Here is a 27,127-nt window from a genome sequence, read left to right on the forward strand (position 1 = left end):
TTCTCTGTGTTGTTCTCCACTGTGCAGACGCAGACTCGACTGCGCGTCCCTTTTTTTTTTGCTCTGGTCTGCCTGTATTGTAAACTAAGCAATACCAAAAGTCACCCTGAGAAGAACATAAATCTCTGTTCTTAAATGTATAGAAATCAACCCAATTCAAAGATGTTGGTAAGAGGAGAACCAACAGGTCAACCTTGCTATTTCCCTCCAAAGCACCACATTGCTTTTATCGCTAATCAAATTAGGTAAACACACCCGACAGCCCCTTCATCAATATGACAAATGCAAACTTCAGGCAAAGTCTTAGCGTTGTTTATGTCGTATTAAAATTAGTTAGACAAGGCAAATACATCAGTTGCTAATGATTAGCTAAGGCATTCATTTCTATTTGAACAAGAATGTGCTTGGCGTGGGGGGTGTTCAAAAGTTATATAGTCTTACTTTTTAGTATGACGTAGCAAATATTGTAATACTTTTCCGTTATAAAACATGGGATTTATACAATTTATACAATTTATACATACAATTATAATTTATACAATTATACAATGTATTTATACAATACAAATTTATACAACTTATCTAACATGGTTTAAAATGCTAGAAAAAAATAAACCTGAACTTTACTGCATTGTGCACCCACCACCTGGAAGCCTGCATGCCTGCAATCCAGACACCATTAAACTAGGATGATGGGCATGAAAACCACAGACAGCAATGTTCTACCTTTGCATCCCGACTTGTTGTGTCTTGTTGTATATGCTACCTACATGATCAAATTCAAAGACCCTATAGCAACTTGATATTATCATGTGGTGTTTGTGTCAAACCCACAGATTTGAGGTACATCATTTCCCCGACATGAAAACAAGAAAGAGTTGAAGGATTGTCTCACCAGTTGGGTTGTTCTTTGCTTTTACAACATAGATGTATTGATGACTTCTGAGATAAATATGATACTATGCAACTCATGAAGTTAGAATTGTTTAAATTTTTTTAGAAAAGGGACATTTTTATTCTGCAGGCAACAGAAAGTGTAGGCACAAGACTATACCAGCCCCTCGGTAAGCCGTTGAGGATCCCTTTTTTTTTTCTTTTAATTTCCTGTCCTGTAAAGTTCCTGCTTGCCAAGCGCTTTCATTAGAATGGACCGTCACAGCTCTTTCAGAGGAGTGTCATAGAATCAGCCAAGTGAGCTATCCCATTACTGCTCTCTTACGTCTCTGGAGCAGGGGAGCGTCTCCAAACAAGCTCAAAGCTGTAGAAAAGAAGGAGCTTGGCTTGTCTTACAATGTTTAGCAATTTGTGATCAGATCTCCGAGTTAAGAGTGACGGGAAAAGAACAGCTGTTACAAAAAGGTGCCCCGCCCTGCTCTCTCATGTGGTACATGTGATAATAACAGTGAGGATCAGGAAAGCAATGAGGCAACCTTGCTTTCACCTTAGCTTGAGGGTAACCGGTTCACCCACTGGATGCTGCATCCTCTAGGCATCTAACAGCTGCTGCAACAACATTGTCATGCATGCTGTTAATACGGGGATTGATGCACATGGACAATACTTTTGTACTGGTGTTTAAAATGTGTTTTTTTTCCCCCAGATGAAACAAAATTCAGTTCAAGAATTCCCCATTTTGCCGTTCTAATACAGAAGTGATATTTTTGCACACAATGTGAAAGTGCTGGCTCTGTATTTTCACCATAAACTGAATAAAGAATAAACAGCTAAAGAGCTTTGAGAAGTTAAGCCAAAAGCTGTAGAGCTCCCCCTGCTGACCGACTTAGGACGCAATCACAATAGGCAAAGTTGCCCCACCCCCCTTCCCAATTCCCCCACTGGCCTGCACTCACACTGCTCCAGGACCAACCGGGCCTGAGCACGGTTACCTCTTGTACATACTGTCATAATACAACTCATTCATGTATTGACATGATCATGAAGCACGCTTACTTTACCAGACAGGAGGACTCGAGAAAATAAAAAAATTAAAATAGGGACGCGCTGCCGGGTCCGCATCCGCTCATCGGAGAACAAAACGAAGACCATGACAGCTACTTTGTGGCTTATTTTGAGTCATGTTGGTCAGATACAGCCAGAACACTCCAGGATTTCTCCATAATAAAGGCTATCAACGTTGTGTACCCGCGTGCTTGTGCTCCTGCATGAACTGTTTCATGTCGAAGCACACCTCTACAAAGCGTGCTTGAGCACGTATCGGGGTACTCCCACTAGTCAAAGGAACTGGACTTTAGGGGTGAAGCGTGCGTGGGCACAGTACTGATTTCCTAGTGTGAGTGCGCCCTGAAAGGGAATGAGAGCCGATAGTCTGATCAGTGTGATTAATGTTAATCCCAAAATACAATAAAGTTAATAAAGCTGATCTACATTCTACAAGTGTTGCTGGAGCTTTTTGACCTCTTCAAGCCTTACACTCTCCAGGCACCTTGGTAGTTTGGGACTTTCTGCTGACTGCTGACTTGTTATAGTGGAGGAACCCCTTCAAGGTGAGACAAGGCCCCTCCACACACTGGGCTCCTGCACACCTGGCTGGGGTTCCATTCTGCTTTAACAACTCGCTCACTTTACTTTAATACCTACTTAAAATATTGGAACCGATGTAGAGCATTAATGTAGGCATTCCGATTTCCTGTTTATATTTCCAAATAATATTAATGTACTATTATTACTAATATTACTAACACATTTTGATCAGAGCCTTTTTTTCTGAGTACAAAGCATTCTGAAGCTGTACCTCAAGGTGAAAAATAATTCCATAATAAACCAAAGTGTGAGAAAAGCAGTGACCAAAGATAGTAGGTCAGTGTGTTTGTGATAACTTATATTTCTTATTTCTCTGGCACTGAAAAAGTACCTGACGAGCAGTTTTCAGCTCGTAAGGAAGTTCTAACTGCTTTCATAAAAATAGCGAGCTAGTATGTGGGGTTGTCAACATGGATTTATGGTTCTGTTTTCCTCCACTCTGCTTTCCTGCAGTTCTCTTTAAAGTGAGTCATTTTATCATTTTTGTTCGGTGCTTTTGTTTGGACGTTGTTTTCTTCAGTTTGCTGCAGCAACAATATAAGAGGCGGGTTTCTGCTTTGAACTAGGGTTTAAATGTCAAGGCAGTAGAGGGGAAAGTATTAATGATAAATGGGTAAAGAAATAAGATGATATGGCATCTACCTTGAGAAAAAAAAAAAGAATCACTTACAGATGTGAAGGCAAGGAGTTCCTCCGCAGTCAGTTTATGCACCGGGTTATTCTTCTGGAAGTCAGTGCTGTAAGACAAACCTCTTGGTCAAAAATGTGTACAAACAAATCAAGACTAAGGGCACGAACATGATCCAAATAAGTACTTTTAGGCTTATCTTTATTAAACACAAGCACAAGATGCAGCTTTAGAGATACATGCAGGGGGACAACAGCACAACACAACAAGAGAGAGTTCATTTCTGGTTGCCTCTATATTGCTACCTTGCCATTTCTTAAAAGTACTTCAAGATGAAATACTAAAAGCTTTGGTGGAATCACTGTTGAAGAAAATCCTGTTAAGTTTAAGTGCAGCTGCTGTCAGAGTCAGGCTTTGGCTCCAGGAGGTTGACTCCTTTCCAGACTAAAGGATTAGAATTTCAGGGAGATTTCCATTTCTTGGAAAGGCACGCTATGTTAAAATGCAGACAGGTTGATATAATATAAGAAGTTAACTAAGTCCTTTATACTATTCACCCCTTAACACTCAATCCTCCAGGTAGCCCTCAATGGTGAATAAATACGCATACAAAGAGACCTGACAGTGTGCAGGTCAGCAATGGAAAGGAATTCAAGAGTCCAATATGGAGATAACAAATAGTTGACAAATCTATATAACAGAAGGAAGTATGGGAGAAAAGATGACTTTTCTGACTGTTCTTTTTTAAAGGGCTATAAATCTGTGTGTTTATGAGTGTGGTAGACCCACAAATGCTTGTAGGTTTGCAGAGTACCCCTTTGCACACTAGCTGACCTCTGGTCAGCAATGCACATTATTGCAAGAGAATCCTTCGCATCATAAACTGCAAATTAACCAAACACTTCATTCCAATCTGAACTGAAAGCAGATGACAACCAAGGGACAATTCGGTCTGCTTCTTCCCAGTTCTGAACTTGGGATTCAGTTAGGATCAAGTAATCACATAACCTGTGAAGACTAAAATCATTACGTTATTTGTCATAGTAGAATATTTACATGGATGGATCCCTGGACAGCCTCTGTTCAAACTAACTTAATTATAAAAATGTTCTCAGTAAGTATAATAGTTTATAATAAGTGGCAACAAGGAAAGATTCACAAGGGAGGCAAGAAAAGTAACAAACTTTTTTTTATTCTCTCAAAAACGTTTCAAAAGTTCAAACTGAATTTCTATTTGTTAATCAGGTTGTTGTAATTGTTGGTTGTCGTTGTGCTGCAGTATGTGTTGTGGTGGTTGTAGAGATTTGGGGGGTTTATGTGGTGGTGGATGATGTGGTTGTAGTGGAAAGGTTTTGGTCGTTGCTATGTTGGTGATAGTTGGGTTGGTGTGGTTGTGTTTGATGGTGGTTGCTACGGTGCTGGTTGTGGTTTATGTATGTTGTGGTTGTTTCTGGATGTGGTGGCGGATGTTGTTATGGTTGTGGTAGTTTTGGACTAAGGGGTGTTTGCTAAAGTGGTGGATGTTATGGTTGTAGTGGTAAGGTTTTGGTGGTTGCTATGTTTGTGATTTTGGGTTGTTGTGGTTGTGTTTGGTGATGGGTGCTACGGTGATGGTTATAGTTGTGGTGGGGATTGTTTGTGGATGTGGTGGTGTATGTTGTAGTGGTTAGAATGTGATGTTTATGGTGCTCGCTCTGTTTTTGGTTGTGGTGGGGATTGTTTGTGGATGTGGTGGTGTATGTTGTAACGGGCTATGTTGTAATGGTTGTGGTAGTTTTGGTCTAGGTGATGTTTGCTGAAGTGGTGGATGTAATGGTTTTGGTGGTTTCTATGTTGGTGGTTGTTGGGTTGGTATGGTTGTGTTTGGTGGTGGATGCTACTGTGCTGGTTGTGGATTATATGGTTGGGGTTGTTGTGATTGTTTGTGGACGTGAAGGTGTATGTTACAGTGGTTGTGGTGTCTGTGGTTTTTTGTATTGTGGTGGGGATTGTCTGTGGATGTGGTGGTGTATGTTTTGATGGTGTATGTTGTAATGGTTGTGGTAGTTTTGGTCTAAGTGGTGTTTGCTGAAGTGGTGGATCTGGTGGTTGACTAAGTTGCTATGGTGGTAGTTGCTATGGCAGTGGTTGTGGTGTTGATGTTTGTTGTGCTTGCTCTGTTTTTTGGTTGTGGTGGTGATTACGTTTTCTAGTACTTTTTGAGAATCATTTTGTCTTTGGAAAATTAAACTTTTTGATGATTTAGTAGGAGAAAAAAACAATATCTGAATATATTTCTCTGGGAAAAAACTGTGCCCTGACTTTTTCCAGGGCCTTTTTTAGGCTTCATTTTTTAGTTCACTTCTAAACCTGGAAACTTAAGTGAACAAACAAGTCACAGTTGAGACTGTTTGGACAAACGGTGATTTGAGTTTTTCCATGTATTGATTTATAAAGCCCGTCAGTTAGACATAATTTCATGACAAGTATAGAAGGTAGTTTGAGCTTTTTAAATTATCCTAACATCAAGGCTTAACTATACAGGCAGAAAAAAGAATCCAGCCAAGGTCACATTCCCAGAGTTAAAAGGACCATGGAGAACTCAATTCTCTGATCTTTCTGACCAGGGACTCTTCAACTTTTTAAGCCCTTGGCTAAAAATTTAATAAAAGGAAATCACATCCTCGGATGTTCTCTCATTAATACAAAGCACACTGACAATGAAGAGGCAATTAAAATTCTTGAAAGCACTGTGTGTCTGCTAAATTGTCCACTTACTCCAAACACGGAAACTGTTGCTGACCCTCAAAGTCACCTCATTACGCTAAACCCCTGTCTACACCTTCAACATTCTTGTCACATTTTTCAATCATCCGTCTGATGGACTTATTAAGCTCTTTTTTAGCCACTGCACATAATAACACAGGCATCATTGGTACTTTGTGTATATAACTGCTTTAAAAGTATATTCAGCTCTTATATTTTTATAAACAAGTATTAAAGGTATAACATGTAGAATTTTACAACACAAAACTAAATGAATAGAAAAATGACTTAACCTATGTTGTATATATTTTTTGTTGAGTGTTTACATTACCTCTAATATTTCCAACAGTGATCAAACCCAGAGAAATCCTTCATTTTATAGTTGTAACAGTCTGTGTCTTTTGTAGCGGCTGCCATGACAGAGCCGCAATGACAGACAATATATTTATGGTTGCCTTGGAAACACTGGATTTTACGTCAAACACCACTGCATAAGGAAGCGGTAACTGCTACTGAAAGCCGCCGTAGTGTTCCTGTATGTGCTGCTGTGATAAAGCATCATGTAAAGGATATGAAATTCAGAGATTTCCATACTAATTTTCTTTTTTATACATTTACATAATTAATCAAATATGAAAATGACATATTTAATTGTATTCTCTCCCATACTGCACAGAAACCATGTTCGCTCTGCCAATAGAATTTAGGTTATCAGTATATTAACATATTTCTCCTAATTCAGCAGGTGTGTATCTGTATCATCTTATTTATAAATACAAGTATTAAGATTTAATACAGAAAGGTTGTAACAAGTGAATGTTTTCCATTATGAAATGGTAATAGTAATTTATGAAGATAAGATAGTAATTTATGATATTGTATAAGAGCTGTGTGCAGGTGTGGAGATCTAAAGTTAATTTAGACAGACCTGCTGCTCATCAATCATCTCCTCACAATCTCACTAACTGCTCCATTGACCTTCACCTGACCCCTCCTCTCCCAGCGGCAGCATGGGAATTCATCACTGACTTGCCATGAAGCTAAATGGTTTTTATATCGTGTTGAATGTCTTCTATTCACCCTTTTTCAGGAGCAAAGCACCACTACAAACAAGTTCACAATTTACCAGAGGTGAACCATGAATCCAGAGGGAAACAAAAGGTCACAAAGTGAGAAATAAGGTCTGCAGAAAAACAACCGGAGGAGAAAAAGAAAGTGCTGACACCTTTCTCTAGACTTTATTTACTGATAGAATTTTAAAAAGCTTCAACATGAGACTCAGAAATAACTTCTGTGTAAATAACTGCTAAATGTGTGTGATTCTTAACCTTCTTATGACTCTGAAAAACACAACTGGCCAATCATAAGCCCATTTTACCCGCAATCACTCTACTGAGATGTGACTGTCTGTTCTGCTTACTTACTGCATTACATTACTGACTCCTGGAGTCCTTCAACATATAACACAGAAGCAAACAGAAGAATCAAGTGACTGCTTATCAAATACTAACATGGTAGAAAAGTTAAGAGTTAGTTGGGTTGTTTAAAGGAAGATATTTTCTTGACACAAGCGTTACTGGGAGCCCTGCCAGAGCTGCAAACTTCAAGTTTTTCACTTAAACACGTTTTTTTTTCCTCTAAATGAGGTACCTTTTAAGGAACTTGTGTGTTTGTACCACTGAGACCTGTCTAAATGAAGATCAGAGCATAAAATTACCCCCTGAAATAGTCACTGTTTCCCTTTTAAAAGTGCACCGCCTTTGGGGATGGAGCTGAATGTTTGTTATGACCTGAGTCATCAAAGCACATCATTTCAACCTACCTTTTTTTAATTCATTTATGCAGATTTTCTTAAGTAAATGGCGCAGCAGTTTTCTACCTTTCAGTTACTGGAAATAAATATTGTTTTTCAAATTATACCACTGAAAATGTTTTTTGAATCAAATAGCTCTATACCCATCCATCCATTTTCTCCCACTTGTTCGACTGCGGAGCAGGCTAAGCAAGTCAACCCAGAGATCCCTTTTCCCAGCAACATTTTCCAGCACCTCCTGGGGGATTGTGAGGAGTTTCCAGGCCAGATAGAATATATAATCCCTCCAGCAATCTCTGTGTCTACAGTGTTCTCCTCCCAGTTGAACATGCCCTGTAAAGTCCAACAGGGAGTAGGCATACTAGATGCCTGAATCACCTCCTCCTAGCTCTATAGAGGAGCAGCGGCTCTACTCTGAACTCCTTCAGGATTTCTTAGCCCCTTATCCTATCTCTAAGGCTAAGGCTAGACAACCTTTGGAGGAAACTTGTTTCGGCTGCTCGTAACAGCAATCTAATTTTTTCAGTGACTACTACCCAAAGCTCTTTACCTCAGGTGAAAATACAGGTCAATCCAAAAGCTTCCCATCAGGTTCAGCTCCCTCTTCACCGCAACAATCTGGCACAGTCATGTATGTAATACAGAATGCATATAGCATTGGAGGCACTTCATTATGTCTACAAAATCTCTGAATTTGGCTTTAATAGCATTTCACAACTTTTAAGAACCGAATCATTTTAGGGGCATTTAAGTGTTCCTATTTGGGGAAGTTGATCTACCTTAAAAATAAATGATCTGCTGATTTACAGGTATATCTTCCCCAATGTAAGCTGCCCAATAGTCTCATGTGCAATACCAAGTTTGGCCACCATGTTGGCTTAAAATTGGCTTCAAGGGTAAGCAATTCCTGGATACTTGGGTAGAGTGCCCGCATTACTGCTGGTGCTGCACCAACCCACCAGTCAATCTTACAATCCATTTTACCCTCATTATAGCTTTATATTTAAACTTTAATCCCCAGCTTTAGAAGTAGTGGTTTACATGAATGTACAGGATGGTCAGAAGTGATTGCAGTGTTATAGCTTGGAGGGTTTCTACTGAAAGACATATAACCCTCAAGTTCTTGTAAGACATTCCAAAGTTACATTTCAAACATTTCAGATAGCACTATTTGTAGATAAACTAGGTAATGTACTTTCTGTGTAAGTAACACATACAACCCTCTTTCTGATTTAAAAGCTTGGATGAACTGATTTAACAGAGAGCTGCAGAAACACTTCTTAGCTATGAGTTAGAGGACTTACCAGAGGCCAAGGATGACAACCTGCTCCTCGCCATTGAGGTCAGGAAGCTCATACTGATCTGGCTCCGCTAAATTGATTTTATCCAGTACGGTGTCATCACCCAGACTGCAGTCCTGAAAGGGAGAAATCACAAATGGAGTCAGCACACAGCAGTCACAGATAGTTGAAACTACTCTAGAGACAAAAAATGGCAAAAAATAGTATGAAAATATTGGTAATGTGTAGTTGGTATGTATTTGTAAATTACTATAAATTGTGATTAACTATAGGAGTGAAGTCACCTGGATATGATTATTATAAGGACTATTATTATGCTATGTTACAGGTATGTTAAAGATCTGTCCTTCCCCATCGATTTAGCATACTGTTATCTCTCTATTGACTGCATAATAAGTAGAGGATTGTAGATGATGAGATGGTAAAGATTATGAGGAAACATAACGTGCCTTTTTGTTTCAAGCGATATGTTTACCTGTACAGCACAATGTTTGTTCCCCTTAATAGTTAACTGTTATCCAAGAACAGTTCCAAGCTCGTCTCACACTCACTCGTACATTTATACATTTCATGAGCAGCTTGGGGTTCAGGATAACTTTGACAGGAGGATCCTTGGATCACCCAAATGTGCACTTAAAGCCAGTCAAAAACAGTCAAGTGCATTCCTCTGGTCTACTTTTGGCAAAAATACAGTGCATTCATGCAGACAGAGAAAACTCAATCCAAACCCTACTCTGTGACAATTTGGTTTGGCAGCAACAACAAGAACTCGGGATCAAACTTGCTTCCATTACAATAACAGCAGAGTGCCAAGTCCAGTCAGACCTGCGGCGACAAAAAGGCCCAAATATCCCTGCTGGCAGAGATTCTGATTGTCCAGTGATGAAGAGTTCCTTCTGCGTTCCTCTCTGCTTTCCTTCTATCCATCCTAGATAGGATGCAGTGAGCCTGGTTAATGACAGTCTTGATTGAGCTCATTTACTCCCTGTCCTCCAGTAATGAGGGTATTAGTGGTCTGAGCACAGCACAAAGAACTGGAGCTGGGCCACGGCCACAACACAGAGTACCACAGACACTCTTCAGCAGAATTCTGGGAGTACACTTGAGAGGGACAAATACCTCATTCCTGAGTTCTTCAGCACAACACTAAATTCAAACCAAAGCCTGATTTACACATAAAATCTATGCTGTAGCCTGAGGTGAATATTTCCCAAAATGGAACTACATCACGCTGCAAAGTGGACTACAAATACTGCGATTAATCGGCTTGGTAATGTTGCAGCAAAACCTCAGGAGACGGTTTGCTCGATGCAGGTTTGTTTGCAGTTAAAGGCTGGTGGCTTTCAAATAAACCACAAAATCAGATGATGTTTGCAAGTCTCAATGCCTATGTGCAACATTGCATGCATATTTTCTCTATTGTAGTAGTATTATTACATTGTAAAGCTCCACCTCAACATTATATCCTCAATTTGAATTGCCATTGTTGAACATAAAGAGGCTGGCAGAAAATGGCTTTGTCGTGGTGTATTTTCAAAGTAATTCAGAGGTACCAGCAAACAAGTTTTTATGGTCATTACAACCACATGCATAGGCTACGACATAGGCTCTGCATTGATTTGGTGCACAAATAGAATTCAGGGTGTAAACTTCCTGTGTGAGAACAATCTCTAGTTCTACTTGAAAGGAAAAGTAATTTGTAAGCTATGCTGACTGTTCATGGTCTATGATACCTTTTCCCCTGTACATAAAGTTTTATGTGTCAATTTGCCAATGTTTTTATTTTGTGGGGAGTGTATTTAGGGCTATGAGCCGACACCCTCGCAAGTCAGTAGCTGAATTACGAATCAGTCAAAGTAATTAAATAATTGTATTAATTTAGGGCCACTATGCCAGTCAGATGTTGACTACAAACTGTACCCCAGCTGCCCACTACTAGCCGGAGTGGTAGCTCTGGTTGATGGCAACTTGCATACTGCTCTAACATTTTACTATCAGGATGTAATCAGAGGATGGATAGCATCTCATTGTGCAGAGTCATTTGGCAGTTTTTTTAAATTCAAAGATAAGTTGTATGTAGGCTGTGCCAGGTTAAAGAGGCACATAACCACTGCTAGCTCTGCTAACGTCAGCCACATATGACAAACCAATTTGACATTGTTTACCCGCAGATGCTGTGATACAGTGTTTAGCCGTGCATAATAAATTGGGCTCAATTTTGACCATTTGTTTGACTTTGGACAAGTTCAGGGTCAGAATCTAAATTTGTGTTCAATCAACAGGAAAATTAGTTGCTAGTAAATTCCTAGTTTTCTTGATTTTAATGTTGATAATGGTTTTATTGATAATGGCTGCTGTGAGAGGATTTCTTCAGGGTTCACCCAGTTACATTTGAGATGTTTAAGCCTTTATTTGCACATTGAATATTATACATTTTTCACAGTCAAAGAATGAAAGTATATTGGATAATAGCATGCACTGCGAGGAGGACTAAAGGAGTCTGCAGGGGAGTGATTGACCATGCAGGTACCCAAAATAGAACGCGTGAGAGAAAATGCACAGAAGGGATGAATGAGAGATTTATGAGGCATGACGGGGGGAAATTAGACTATCACCGTGCTGTGAGGGTGTGTGGGATTATTTGAAGGTGTATGGGCTTAAAAGAAACTCTCAAAAGCACATCTATTCCTCTGAGAGCACTATGAAACATTTAAACAATGACCATTCTTCTCTTTTCTGCTGGTTGGACAGTGTACGTGTCAGCACCCTGTGGTGGGCGTTGGACCAGCACTTCATCATGAAGTGGTTGACATGGTCTGTGTACGCCGCTTTAACCAAGCAGCTGTGCGAAATGCCAAACAAGTAGTAATTCAGAGCAACAAAATGATTTGTTTTTCAAACGACACGTGACAAATGAGTTGTCAGAGTCTAACGTGATGCACACAAAAAGAAACACAGTGTACTGACAGAGAAAGGAAGGGACATTTTGTAACTGAATCTATCCATATTTTATTTTAACTTCCTTTTAAAAAGAATAACATGATTTGCATGTTTTACCCGAGGATATCAACATGGCCATGGCCACACTTTGTGTTTAGTTTTGTTATTTCTAGGGCTGGGCACGTTAACGCGTTATTTTCGCGTTAACTCATTAATTAATTATCGCCGACAATTATTTTATCTCGCATTAACGCAGTTTTTATTATGTATTTTCTTATTGTGAAAGTCTGTTGCTCACTGGCTTTTATTTTGTAAAATTCCATCGTGAGCGAGCCTCGCATGTTGCTTACTGCTGCGCATGTCTGCTGCGGTGCTCACAGGAAAGAGGAGAAACAGTGTTGCCAACTTGGCGACTTTCTCGCTAAATCTGGCGACTTTCCAAACCCCCTTGGTGACTTTTTTTGTCAACAGCTACTAGCGACAAATCTAGCGACTTTTTCTGGTGTTATTGGAGACTTTTTTGGTGTAAGAAACTGACGTGAAAGCACGTATTGCTCTGCAGTTACTGTCCTCAACGAGCAGCGGGTGCTGCCGTGAGCCCCTCCCCCTTCCAAAAGCTCTCACAGGCTGTCAGTCAGAGAGCAGAGAGGAGACCCACACCACTCTGCGTCCAGACTGCAACGAATGCAATAAGCTTTAGTTTTGTATTTATTTGCTTTGACTACATTGTTTAAGTTGAGAAGTACATTTACAATAAAAGTGCGCTATACACTACTTTTGAATTCATTACTGGATTTTGCGTATAACAATGCGATTAATCACGATTAATCACAGGAACTCATGCGATTAACGCGATTAAAACTTTTAATCGTTGCCCAGCCCTAGTTATTTCAGTTGAAAAGATGTTTATCAGTTGCATTGTTAACACTGTGCCACATTTCAAAACAAAGCCGGGGGAATTATCCAACGTAAATATTATTTTCATCAATGTCTTTATCTACATTTAAAAATCATTGAGAGCCAAGCCCTTGTATAGAATTACGTGTGAGCAGATAAAAAACCAAAATAAACAGATAAGAAATAACATAATAAAGAAAAATGATCAATATAAAATGTCTCAAACGTGCAAAAACACTAGAGTCACTCGCTGTTTTCTAATGTGTCCAAACCACCATTGCTCATTTATTTGAACTAAGTTCATTAGGATTCTTCCCTTGCTGTGATCCAGCCCACATAGCATTAAGACAGTTGTGTCCTTTAGGCGGATTTAGTTAGCTCTAGGCTATCGTAGCTGTTAACTAGCAAACTAACAATGAAATACCTTTTGTGAGAAGTCATGGTAATGTTGCATTCGTCTCAGCTTGTAAACACAACATTCAAACTGGGCCCCTCCTCCTGGGCTTATCGCCCCCCAGAAGCGAACACTCACTGGAGGACGTAGTGTCTATGTTTACTGCTTGTACCTACACTGCAAGCACCTCTATACTTTCACAAGCTAACCACCAGCTTTTGGCACTTGCCTGTCTAACAGAAAGCAGGCCAACTCCAACCAAAGGTTCCGCTCGTTTTAGAACAAGCTTTATCCACTTGGCATTTCACCTCATTATGATTATATTTTCTCTTCTACGTCCATGTCCATCAAATTCACTAGTTTGAATCTGCAGTATTGTAACGTGTCTTTAGGTAACATCTTTTATGAATTGCCACTTTATAAATAAAAATTGGTTAATTGATATATTATTTAACATACACATAGAAGTAGTGTACTGTATTAGTACTGGAAATCGGTCTTGGTCTTAAGACTGGTCTCTAGACCACTGAAATGATTTTTCAGTGATATTGGTCTTGACTTGGTCTCTATCCCTAAGGGCGCGGTCACACTGGCAATCTGTACTGTGCCTAAGCATGCTTCACCCCTGAAGTCCAGTTCGTTTGACAAGTGTGACAGGCACGGTACACTTCCTTGGCTTTGGCACGCTTCGGAGAGGTGTGCTTCAGCATGGTACAGTTCATGCACAAGCACAAGCACGCGGGTAAACAACGTTGACAGCCTTTGTTATGTAGAAATCCAGAGTGTTCTGTCTGTATCGGATTAAAATGACTCAAAATAAGACACAAAGTCAGTAGAGTAGCTGTCATGCTCTCTGTGTTGTTCTCCAACGTGCAGACGCGAACTCGACTGCGCGTCCCTTTTTTAATTTTTTTATCGAGTGCATCTGTTTGTAAACATGCTTCATAATAACATAAAGCCATGTATGTGCTGCATTACAAAGTTGTTGTTTTTTATGCCTTTAATGGATAGATACAGGCGCGTCTCACCCGTGGGTGTTGTGGGTGTTGCGACATCCACACTTTCACTGAAACATAATTTCATCCCCCACACTTTTTACCAGTGGAGTCATTGATGAAAACCTATTGGTCAAGTAAGATTTATTAAGTGACAATTAAGCCAATCGTAGCTGTTTGGTTACAGTTGAAGCAGGGTAAAGTTACGTGTATTTAATCCTCCTGTCACTCATCACTGGTTGAGTCAGAGCTCAGAGCTAACAAATGGATACATGTTAGCATCCTTCTGAAAGATAGTTAGTCACCCAAACAAATGTTTTTAAGACAAATCCACCTCACAAAACAACGTGTAACATTTTCTCCTCTTGGTTGTTATTTTAGCTGTATTTATTTACTCCTGTAACTTTACGATGTAGCGGAAGTCCCCTTTGCAGTTTTTCAAAATAAAAGCACATTATATTTGAAGACAGGAAATAAAGAGACTGAGGCATAAGGCAATAAGAAAAGCTAAATAAAAGCATCACAAAGAGCAGTTTTATAATCTTTTGTAACTTTGTCTTGTGGTATGATGTGTCAGCTAACATTAACATTATTAACAACATTAAATGAACCAGAATGTGTTGATTTGCTAGAGGGTGGTAATATACTAGCATTAGAACACCCACACGTTTAAAATCACTGCTCCACCCCTGGATAGATAGGACAGTGGATAGACTCGGAAATCAGGGAGAGAGAGAGGGGAACGACATGCGGGAAAGAAGCCACAGGTGGGATGTGAACCCGGGCCACCTGCTTGAGACGACAGCCTCCATACATGGGGCGTGCGCACTAACCATTGCGCCACCAGCGCCCTGTGCATTACAAAGTTATGTACAAGAGATAACCATGCTTAGGCCCGGTTTGTCTTTGAGCCATGTGACCGCAGGCCGTGAAGGAGGGGGGCAATAGTGCTTCAGTACAGCACGGTACGGATTACCAGTGTGACTGCGCCCTAAATGTCTTGGTCTTGTCTCGGTCTCAGAGCGCTCTGGTCTCGGCTATGTCTTGGTCTCTGTTAGTGTGGTCTTGATTACAACACTACCTATAACAAACATGCTAGCATACAAGCCCACAAGGCTATGCTCCTAAAAGGGGAAGGCTTGACTGGTAACATGTTTTTTTCCAGGGATAAAAAGACAAATAAAAATAAAAAATTTAATTAAAAAAAACAACCTTTTTGGTTTGTTGCTAGTATATAGTAGTTTATAAATGTAATTATTAGATTTGAAGACAGTGGGCTGAACACTGGCTTCATCCCTTCCTCTTTGATTCCTTGCGAAAGTCCCTTTGTCATAGAATTATTTTACTTTGAGAACCAATTCACTCCTGTATGTATATTTTCTCTTTTGATAAGTTGTGTGTGCACTTTTTTGGGGGGATTATTTTTACTGCTGTAACAAATTAGTTTGGGCGCCTGCTTTCTAAGACCAAGATGCTCTTTACTTTCCTGTTTCAGCAAAAAGACTTAGTAGATAACTGAACCTGAAGAAGCTCAGGCTTAACCTGATCACCAAACCACTGGAAATGAAACCACCATGACATCCTGCATATGGTTTGAAAGTAAGTTGAATGGTGCAGAGTAACACATGATTATTCAAGTGGGTCAACAGTAGCAACAGGCTCCAGATGGTATTAAGGGTCCAGAGGTGGACATCTCCCTCTACTGATGATGCTAGGTATTACAAATTATTTGCCCTAACTGTACATTCTGGGCAGCTGAAAAGGCTGCCATGATCTCAAACACCTGGATCTGAGATTTACCCTGACCATGATGTTGAACTACAGGGAGAAATAAGGAATGGGTCAATTAAACTAGAGGCGTCAGTAACCTTGACCCTAGCTACCAAATTCTGATTAGTTCATTTGATAGTCCAAATGGATGTTGGAGCCAAAATCAATAAGGTTTTCTTTCAACGGTCCATTGATTAAAAGTAATCCAACAAGATCACATATTCAGATAAACTCAGTTAATCCATTCCTGTTTTTAATCTGGATAAACTCTTCAGTTTGTGTTGTTGTTTGGATAGGATAACTATTTATTTGATCCAAAGAGTCTGAATAAAGCTGACCCCAGTAGAGGGCTGAATTCAGACTGGGTTACAGGGAAAATGTAAGAAAACATTTTAGTTGGAAAAATAACAACATATTTACAAAGTACATGATATTTTTAATATGACTTGAAATATATAACATATTTGCATTTTATAGGCTCATTTTATTTTCAGTCAAATTGACAATTCTACAATTCAGATGCTGGTAGGGATAAAACTACTGGTGGGGGCGCCATAGATAGAGCGGGAAATTTGAGAGAGAGAGGGAGGAGAATAACCTACGGGAAATGGTAAATGGACTTGCGCTTATATAGCGCTTTTCTAGTCTTCCGACTACTCAAAGCACTTTTACACCACATGTAACACCCACCCATTCACACCCTTTCACACACTGATGGTAGTGATCACTATGTAGTATCATCAGAAGTAACTAATCCCATTCATACACCGCCACTGAAGCAGCGGGAGCTTCAGGGTTAAGTGTCTTGCCCAAGAACACATCGGATATGTTGCTCAGCTGGGGATCGACCTTCCGGTTGAGAGGCGATGACTCTACCAACTGAGCAACAGCCGCCAGGACTCAAATCTGGGCCGTGCGAGCAAACAGCTAGACAACCGATGCCCCATCAATATAGATTTGAATGCATCGGAGATGCTAGATACGTATCCAGCAACATCCCCGCCCTTAAAATCTGTACCTGGATCAGGTTGACCCAACCACGTTTTTTTGGGGAAAAAACGGAATTAAAGGGAGATGGGCATGTGATCCTGTGTAGTTTATAATTGCTTTACCAATTACAGATTGTTCTTATCCGGATTAAATCTTTTGTACACCTGGGCACGAGTTAGCCCAAGATATTAGATTGCCAGAGCCTGTATGGGGATACTGGCCTGAAAGGTGAAAATGACCTTGAAACCGTCTTGGTTTGTAAAATGTCAGCACCTTATCATCTCACCGGATTAGACTTTTGTATGAAATAATGTTAGAATTTGAATATTAACTCTTGAGTTACAGGAAGAAATAGTGAAGTTTTGTTTGATTTGCTTTCTTTGTTCTGCTGAGGCAGAGCTCTACAATCCACCAAATGAACAATCAAAGATCCAAGCTCGATAAATGGGGCTTCCAAGGAGGAAAGGGAATAACAGAAACTCTTACCTTGGGCAGCCTGGACAGAGGTGTGGGGGTGGGGGTGGGACTGGCCTCATCCCCAGTCTGGTGGGGTTGGTCCTGCTTTCTCTTGACCTCCAAGATGAGCTGAGCTAAGTACTTCTGCTGGAAATGGGTCCGTTTGCCAAGAGCACCTTGTTTGATCAGAAACAATCAGTTTAAGCATTCAGTCCAGGTACCTCAGGAAGACAATCATAAGGCATGACATCCTCCTTTGTCTGAGTGCAATCTCAATGACTCAATTCATCCCATACACTGATGCAGCTGTACATACCAGTCATGTTTATATCCAGCCCTGAGAGCTCCTCGGCCTTCTTGATGTGTTCCTTAGCCGGCTTGTACTCATAGTAAGTCAGATTGGTGTAGACACACTCCAGATGGAACTGGATTGCCAGGTTTTTATGCTCCGACAACAGAGACTGGCATTTGAGCACTGTAAAACAGGACAGAGATTTTTTTTTTTATCACCACCCACAAGCACTGAGAAGGGCTGCTCTCTTCATAGACCCGGTCCAGAGAACGGAGGCCTTAAAGAGACACATTCAAAAGACCAACAGAACATGGAGGTGAAGGTGAGGGAGAATGAAAGCCTGTTCTCTTATCTGCCTCTTGGAGCTGCATGTCTCCTCCATCCCTTTCTTTCCATCTCATCTGATTATTACTTCGGCCTCGATGAAGGCACCGTCACGCAGACAGAGAGAGATTATCCGGCAGGAGAAAGAAGCAGGGAGCTGGTGTATAATACATGATGAGAAATCACACACTTTCATTCCTATTCAAGATTAATGAAGATATCCACTGAGCATGGATATGGAGAGGGAAATTTACATGCAACATGTCTGTGTAACCTTTAGCACTGGATGTTTCATTCTGCAGGGAGGTGGCTCGAGTGGGAAAGGAAGAAAACTGGGCCAGATTTTACCATCATCTAACATCTTAAAGAAGAAGTTTGGCTTTGATTTATTGTAATATTTCACCTTTTGTCCAGCAAATGTAGAGAGGCTGTCTTATTTCTCTATGTTAGGATTATGTATGGGGATCATCAGTTTTTTATGGATATTGATACCATTATTAAGACTCCTTAACAATCAGAACCTTCAACCGTACCACCATTAACACTTTTCTATTATTTGGTGGGAAGACAGGGCGGTAATTTGTTTCTCACAGAGCTGGTAATAGCTAGGAAAACAATCCCATTTCTCCAACTTATTTACTTAAGTCTCTTGCCAAAACCTACATTTTCTTTTTCTTGACATTTGAACACATCACAGTGACATTTTATTAACCTTAGCCTAATAGTCATTTTACTGCTGACTACCCCCCCCACTAACACATCATGATGTAATGGAACCTTCGATCACCTCGTTTAGGTAATCTTGCCGACTTCAACACACATTTCAACATCCAATTACTATTTTAAACTAACACACCTTGCCAGAAAGTTTGGGTGAGCTTGTCAGGGTTTTTAATGTCAAGAGAATCAAAGGCTGCTTTTTGGTTTAGTTTGATGCACAATGCTGATATGCAGGGCCATGGAAGTTGTGTTCTCCCCATGCAAGAACTTATTTTGAAAAAAAAAAATCATTGGCTTCCTCCTTATCCTTTCTTTCATTAGACAAGCAATGTAATGTATGTTTGTGCACCAGTGATGTGACTTGATTCCAGAAAGAATGATACGTTATAGGACCAATGAGACTTGAAGCTCAAATGTTACTGATCAAAGTCAAAGTCAACTTTATTGTCAATTTCAAAATATGCCAGACATACAATGGAATCGAAATTGCGTTTGTCTCCGTCCCACGGTGCAATACAACCAAAATAAGGTAAAATAAGATAAAATAAAATAAGGTAAAATAGATCAAATAAAATAAGGTAAAATAGATCAAATAAAATAAGGTAAAATAAGATAAATAATATTTACAGTAATACATTCTAAATAGTGCAAAAGGTACAAAACAAAATGGTAAATAAAATAAAATTTAAAGAAAAAGTAAACTTGAAATGTGCAATATGTGCAATGTGCAGTAAACTGAGCTTCAGAGTTATTAGTCCAGAGTTCTGTAAACTTGTGCAATGTGCAGTAAACTGAGTGTACTTTTGAATAGTTAGCTTCAGAGTTATTAGTCCAGAGTTCTTGGTGGCAAACGGGAGGGGGTTTCAACGTCCAGTGTTCGTGGGGGCAGAGGGGAGGGAAGGAAGAGAGGGGAGAGAGTTAAGCTTCCTGACAGCTTGGTGGAAGAAGCTGTTTCCCAGTCCGGTGGAGCCGGCCAGACGGGGTTTTGAATAGAACCAGGTTTCAATCCTCATCTCTAGCCAGTATGCAACCCTTTTATCATCTCTTGTTCTGACAGGCATGGCAACATGGTTGGTTGGTTCAACACTTTCAATCCAGAATAAAATGTCTCTACAACTTTTACATGAATTTAATTGAGGTTTGGGCACATACATTTATGTTTCCAGGATAATGATCAAAATGCTTTGAATTCTTCTCTTGTAAAACCAGAAATTTAACAATTGTGGTTTTGAGAACAATATTGATGGATCAGTCTCACAACCCACTGGCTATCCTCTCATTTTGATTTGGCACATGGGGGTAAGTGGTCAATAGTTTGGCGCTTCAGTGTAGACAACACCAAGACTTCCTCTTCTATGTCCTAGTTACTGTTTAAATTCCAACTTGCAACTTGAGACTCAAGATAGGACTTTGAGTTCATAGACAATGTCTTCCACCAGATGTTAAGGCAAATAGACAGTGGTTACATACATTCCTCCTTTTTGTTCTCCACTGTTCTACTACATACAACCACAGCCTGACTTTAAGTGACCATCGATACAATTCAAGCTGAAAATGGATACTAAACATACAGTAAAGGAGCAGATACTACTATTATATGCAGCTAACTTCACAGAGATTATTCATTTAACACATTCTTGTCTAACCCTCAGGATGACTTTTAAAATGTAATTTAAAACACCAAGGAATGTAGAAAGGTGCAGCAACATACTAAAGATGTTGTTATGCGTTATGTTATATTGTCAGACTCTATCAATCTGAGGCTTTTAGTGGATGTACTTTCATAGAGCTATTCTTGCTTTCAAAGAGCCGTGTTGCAAACATTAAAGTCGGTTTTCTGTTTGACAGATGAAGCTCTCATCTGGAAACATTCAAAAACTGTTTTCCTTGGACTCATTTTAACTCTAAAATATAAAAAGCAGGCTGACATTTGAAAGTAACTTTAGCTGTTTTCACAGAGTTAATTATTTCAGTACAACATCACGAGGTAAAAAATAATTCATTATGCTGCAAAAACTTTGTTTTGTCCATTTTTAAGTTCCTTTAGACTTTCAGCCAGGCAGCTGACAACACTGTTACTGATTACGTTGATCTAGACTTAGGCTAATGTGCAGGCTTTTTTTTTTTTTTTAAACAACTGGTTGATGTGTGGATGTTATTTCTGACAACAGAGGTTTTCTTTGGTTTACTACAGCTATAGCACTAGATCACATTTATATCATACAATGGGTGTTCGACCGAGGTGCGACTGGTGTGATCTTCTTGCACATCATAATAATAATAATAATAATAATAATAATAATAATAATTCCTGGATACATGTCCATTTACACGTGGGGAAGGCTGGAATAAATGGCCTTGCCAGGATAAGCCCTTACTCTCTTATAGACTAAAGATGGTAAGTTGACATTGTGTTTAATTTTAGTGGAACTTAGGAAAGTGACTGAACCTAATATTTACAAGAAGAACATGCAAGAACTCAAGACAGGCTTAATTACAGCACAACAATGTAGGGTCCTCTTCCTTTCTTTACCGTAGTGTATAGTGTCAGGTGTCATGGCACGCCCCTTTAATTTGCTGATCATTTGGGATAAATTCATTCAGCCTACAGGCCACTAACTTATGACCAACAGCACAAACTGTAAAGTTGCAAAATGTAGAGAAGCTAAGAAACTAACTCTCGCTCAGCTCCAGAAAATGATCTGATAAACCTAACACTGTTAAGAAAAACATTTTCTTAAGTTACAGTGATCCTGATGAAATTTAACTAAAGTGTACATCCCAAACCATTACACACACACACACACACGCACACGCACACGCACACACGGGGCAGGCTGTCTGAAATTGACTCATGTATCCAGAGTACATGTTTGAAAACAGCTTTAAGGAAGCCTTGCACTTCAGTACAATCTCACAGAACTACAACAAGCATAGCTGTAGACTTCCTATCAACCACAGTGGGCAGCTATTTCGGAAACAACATTTTGTTTTTTGACTACAATAAAAGAAACCACAGTTTTTCCTTTTATATCACCATATGTCTCTTCAAGTAACTTAATTGTAATGAATAGCTTTGTACCCACCTTTTATCTTTAGAGATATTTAGAATCAGAATCAAGTTCAGCTATTGAAGTCTCAGCAGAGAAATATTTGCTTTTATAGCTTTCTAACAGAATGAAGACATACACAAGAGACATTCATGAGTTTATCTCGCTGTGGGCAATTAAAGTGTTCCTTGAATGCTGCAAAGGATTAGAAGTGAAATAAAGAAACGCTCAGTCGTTAAGCGTTGTTCTGACAACACGTACTTAATTAAAGCTGTCATGCTGTTAATGAGCAGAGTGAAAAGAAATCAGGAAATTTTGTCAGCAACACTTTCCCTACTGAGTGAAATCTCACACCCAAAGCAAACATGATTGCAGCACCCACCCAAAGAAGCTTAGGGTAAAACAGATCTGCATGCTTTCCACAGCACCCCCCCCTCACTTCTCTCCTCGCGTCACTCGTAACAGGATTGTGTGGGTAACTGCTCCTCTGGAATATGGATCGAGCGATTTCTGTAGCCTGCGCGTACTGCTCACCCTTCACGCTCTGTTAACCATCACACAACAGACTGCACTCCAACAATCACTCCCACTCCCTCCAAACAATAAAACAATAAACCGACAGCCAGCAGCAGCGTTCCAAAAAGGAGAGAAGAGAAACTCAAATGAAACAAACATCTTAAATGCCCTTTAATAAAAGCACTGCTGGTGGATCCAAACGGTAAAAAAAAAAAAATGTTCTTCATTTATGAAGAGGGGATTAAATCACACAGTGAGACAACAAATGTTCTCTAAACCACACACTGTTAATGTCATGAAAATAAACAATAGCCTCAGAGCTAATTTCATTTTTTAGTGCATTGCAGCTCAATGCCACGGTTTAACAAAGCATCACAGGGAGACTTAGGCCAGGCCTGACAAAGTGAATTTACCCTGTGTGAGACTAATGCCAGATGATTAAGTGTGTGTGTGTGTCCACAAACAAACAGATCCTGCTGCCAGTCTACATCGTCATATTCACAATCATCACAAAGCAGCAGTCAGGAGATAAATATCTCATTTACACAGAGACCGGCCGGGTGCAGAGCGACGAACACAACTACAAACTGCAGCAAAAGTTTAGAGATGCAGACATCATGAAAACCAGTGCTGAAACAGACGTTTAAGAAAACTATTTATCAATTTACAATTCTGATAAACATGGTTCTTTCCTTACTTCCTTAAAATTGAATTCATGTCTCTTTCTCAACAAGCTATATGATTGGATATGAGTAAACTGTTGTTTGGAGTCCCTCACTCTTATTGAAATGTCACTTCAACATGTCTTACAAACAGCATGTTTTTGATCTTTTCCAGAAATGGTTTCAAAAGATTACCACACTGCTGACACTTTCATTCAAATGTTACCATGAAAACAAGTCAGTGTTTGTCCGAGTCTGACATTTGGGAGAGTGGGGAATGATTTGCGGGCCACAATCTGTGAAGCCCACTCTAAGGACCACAGCCTCCGTACATGGGGCGCACAGTGAAGTTTCCTCCTGCAGCATCAACGCAGCAAGTTAAAATCAAACTGACAATGAACAAATCTAGCTGTTTGAAGATCGAAACCTCTGTATTGTTTAGTTGTTGTTTTTTTGTTTTTTTGGAACAGCGAGGTCGGTGGTTGGCAAGGCCCTGCAACACTGACCCAAGCAGTGGCTCTTAAAGTTGGTGGTTTGGCTTTTAGAGGGAAGAGTACCCAAAGCCACAGCTTGGCTTAATAACAGTTTTAGACAGGCAGCAGTTTAAGCTTAAAGCTCGTCACTGTACCCAGGCAGCCCAAGTGAAAAAGCAGAGGTTGAGGTACCCTCACATCTGTGTGAGTTACTCCTCATTGTTAGACTGCTTGTTTATGAAAATCTCAGCCATAGAATTCAGATTTTTGTCTCTTTCAGTAAGGGCGCGGTCACACTGGCCATCTGTACCGTGCTATACACAAGCACGATTGGCCCCCCCGCTGCGCCATTCCCCCGCTGGCCAGCACGGCCAGCACGGCCTGCGGTCACACTGGCCAGGACTAACCGTGCCTAAAAGCACGATTACCTCTTGTTCATAACGTCATAATACAACACATGCACAGCATTATTATGAAGCTTGCTCAGTTTACAAACAGGCGGACGAGAGAGAAAGAGAGAGAGAGAGAAAGAGACGCGCAGTCGAGTCCGAGTCTGTACATCAGAGAACAACACAGAGAACATGACAGATACTTTGTGTCTTATATTGTGTCATGTTAGTCAGATACAGACATGAAACTCTGGATTTCTCCATAATGAAGGCTGTCAGTGTTGTGTACCAGCGTGCTCGTGCATGAAGTGTACCGTGCTGAAGCACACCTCTCTGAAGTGTGCTAAAGCCAAGGAAGTGTACCGTGCCTGAGCACGATACGGAGCGGTCACACTGGTCAAACGAACTGGACTTTAGGGTTGAAGCGTGCTTGGGCACGGTACGGATGGCCAGTGTGACCACACCCTAATAGTGCTGTTTACAACCTCACAAGGCACACACATCCTGACTGAACACCAACTGCAGTAGCAAAACACTTCATGAGTTGTGTTCTTGGTACTAAGCTTGGACTAATGAAGGTGTGGTTTGTAGCTGTTATCAGCAGACACGTTTACAACCTCTCTTCCTGCAGGACTCAGGACTGTGGATTAACATCTGGGTTTATTTTACCAAGAAACAAAGGAACTGATCAATGACTTAAGTCTCCCTCTCAGACAGGATATTATGAACTTTTACAACACCTGGAATAAACAATCGAGCAGAAACAGAACACTCTGCTATCTACGAATTGACCCCAAAGACATGAACTGTGTCTGAAACCAGTCTCTGCAAAGTCGTAAAATTGACCATCTGTTGAAGGACTGCTGAAGAACTGAATTAAACCACAACTTTCAATTCTGCATCAAATGAACATTTGTGTCTTTCTTCATCTAGATATTTGTAATTGTCACATTGAACGTATTATAATCATCTTTTTAAACTCAAAATCTGATCTTCAGAATAGGAATAAGAGTTATATTATGTTTAATAGGAATTTGACGTGGAGCACTATTGCCATCTAGTGTTAGAATATCCATGAATACGTAACCTTCATAATTATACATTTAGACGTGTTATAAAGCATACTCTTTGATATTAGCTATAGAAGGTGTTATTTAAAGACACCAACTTCTTTTCCTACTTTATTAATATGTCTTATTAAGAATGTTGACTGTATAACATGTTTTTGTTCACCTACAGGATGGGATTGACTGAGGATGTTCCCAGATGGTGTGATTTTCATCTCAACATGAATCTGATAGAAATGTTTGTCTAAATATATGACGTGAACCTACATCAACGTGGATCTGATAGAAATAATATCAAAATGAATGTATGGTGACGTATATATGTTTAGATTCTTATTCTTAATCTTATTGAGTAAACTCGGTTTAGTTTAAACAATTGTCCTCCGTTCAGAATGGGAGTCACCCATGGGCGGCACCCCTCTTTGCCTGCAGACCCCCCTCCTCCCATCCAGGTGATAAGAGCTCACACTGAGCTCAGATCTTTGTTTTTTTCTTAGTTTTGGTCTTGAAGTTTAGAGCTTCAGCTCTTGCTCTCTTCTCTTCGGACTTCGGTCCGAATCACTTCTTTTAAGTTTGTGCCGTAGAGACGAGTCTCTGCCGAACTTTCTTTTTCACGCACAATTTTTGGAACAACAATTCTTTCTGGCTCAAGCAAGGTTTTTGAACTTTCTTCTGTAAAGTCTTTGCTCTTCAATTTTGAACGCCAATTCCTTAGTTTGGATTCATCAAGATGGCCATCCGGTTAATCTGAATTGGAAATCGACGTATCAAAAGACTCTTTAATATTTTTTCCTGTTGGATCCTCTTGGAGCTTCTGAGACGACGGCTGAACTGAAGGAGAATCTCCATCCCAGCTGCATACTCCGACCAAGGTGTCAAGGCATCTAATCTGGCCCGTGGACCTCTCTGGGCCTGAAAAGAACCGCTTGCCAGAGACTGAAACACGGAACCAGCCGGCGGAGTTCAATTGAACACATCTCACAGTAAGACTGCTGGTGGCAAGGGGTGTTGGAAGATTAAGTCCTGAGTCGTGTCTATTTAGATCCCTCCTTTAAATCCAAATAGAATCCCAAAATTACTTTATCAACTTTTTCTTTTTGACCATTTTCTGATCAAGTCATTCAAACAATACCGCGTCTTATCTCATTACTAAATATATAATGTCACCATACATTATAATTGAATTATCCTGATCATAATAATCATATTCTTTATCTGTTTCATCTATACCTTATTGTTTACCCCTTTTTATATTAAATTTTACACATAAAATTCAGGACTTTGTCTGTGTGTTTTCTTGTTCAACATTTCCAGAACTCACTTCTTTCAGGATATGAAACTGACTGATTAATTAATTAACTTATACCATTAAAGTTATTTTCTTCCTTTAACAGGAAGTGGTGCCCCTTCTTAAATCCGAGGTTAAATAAAGATATAACATCTAAATAATTTAATTACGCTACAGGTTGCTAAACATCTTAAAAATATATCCTCAAAAGTCCAATCTTTTCCATGGGAAATGGTTTTATGCATTTAAGAAAGATGAGAAACTGCAACACTCTGTGAGCTAATCTTGCATGATGGGGTCTGATAAAAACTACAAATGACTACAAATGAATCATAGTGGATGGTGGCATGAAGAGAGGCAAGTTTTCATTCGTATCACAGTATTCAAGTGGACAAATAAATCAGTGGTGCTCTTTACTGATCTTGATTTAAAATCTGGAGTCCTCTTTGTCCGAGACAGAAATAAGACCGAGTAAGTATGTGTTAAACTCTGAGACGAGACCAAGACAGATCATGAATATTACAACAGTAACCCCTCGTCACTCCTTCTTCCACAGTGCAACAAATAAAACTAAACAACTAAATCCATGTTGTCAAGCTGAAGGGTTTTTATAGTTTGTGTTGAACATGAACATCATACTCATAAAATCTCGACAGGTTAAACATTCAGCACTAAAAAGGATTCTGTCTGCACTAAATGGCAGTGATGAAAAATTATGTGCCAGTGCAAAATCTCAGAAAGGACAGGTTCAATACAAAGATTCTTCTTTTGAATCTTTTTCAAATAGCTGTAAGTAGGTGAGCTGTTATCTCAACCTCAGCTCCGCTAAAGCACTTTAAATGAATATGGAAAAAGCAAGTAATAGACAACAGTGCC

The 27,127-nt window shown here is 39.8% G+C and overlaps 1 protein-coding gene across 2 annotated transcripts in view; it reads right to left on the bottom strand.

Moving 5' to 3' along the window:
- ttc27 (tetratricopeptide repeat domain 27) overlaps positions 1 to 27,127 on the bottom strand; it is a 102,310-nt gene that overhangs the window by 54,501 nt on the left and 20,682 nt on the right. For both annotated transcript variants that reach the window (XM_061040825.1, XM_061040824.1), the window contains exons 6-9: positions 17,787 to 17,945; positions 17,501 to 17,646; positions 9,032 to 9,144; positions 3,212 to 3,278 (exon numbers count right to left, since the gene is read on the bottom strand). In XM_061040825.1, coding sequence (XP_060896808.1) covers positions 3,212 to 3,278; positions 9,032 to 9,144; positions 17,501 to 17,646; positions 17,787 to 17,945 — 485 coding nt within the window. The remainder of the gene's footprint in view (positions 1 to 3,211; positions 3,279 to 9,031; positions 9,145 to 17,500; positions 17,647 to 17,786; positions 17,946 to 27,127) is intronic.

The sequence above is a fragment of the Labrus mixtus genome, chromosome 6 (genome assembly GCF_963584025.1).
Source record: "Labrus mixtus chromosome 6, fLabMix1.1, whole genome shotgun sequence".
In the NCBI taxonomy this organism is placed as follows: Eukaryota; Metazoa; Chordata; class Actinopteri; order Labriformes; family Labridae; genus Labrus; species Labrus mixtus.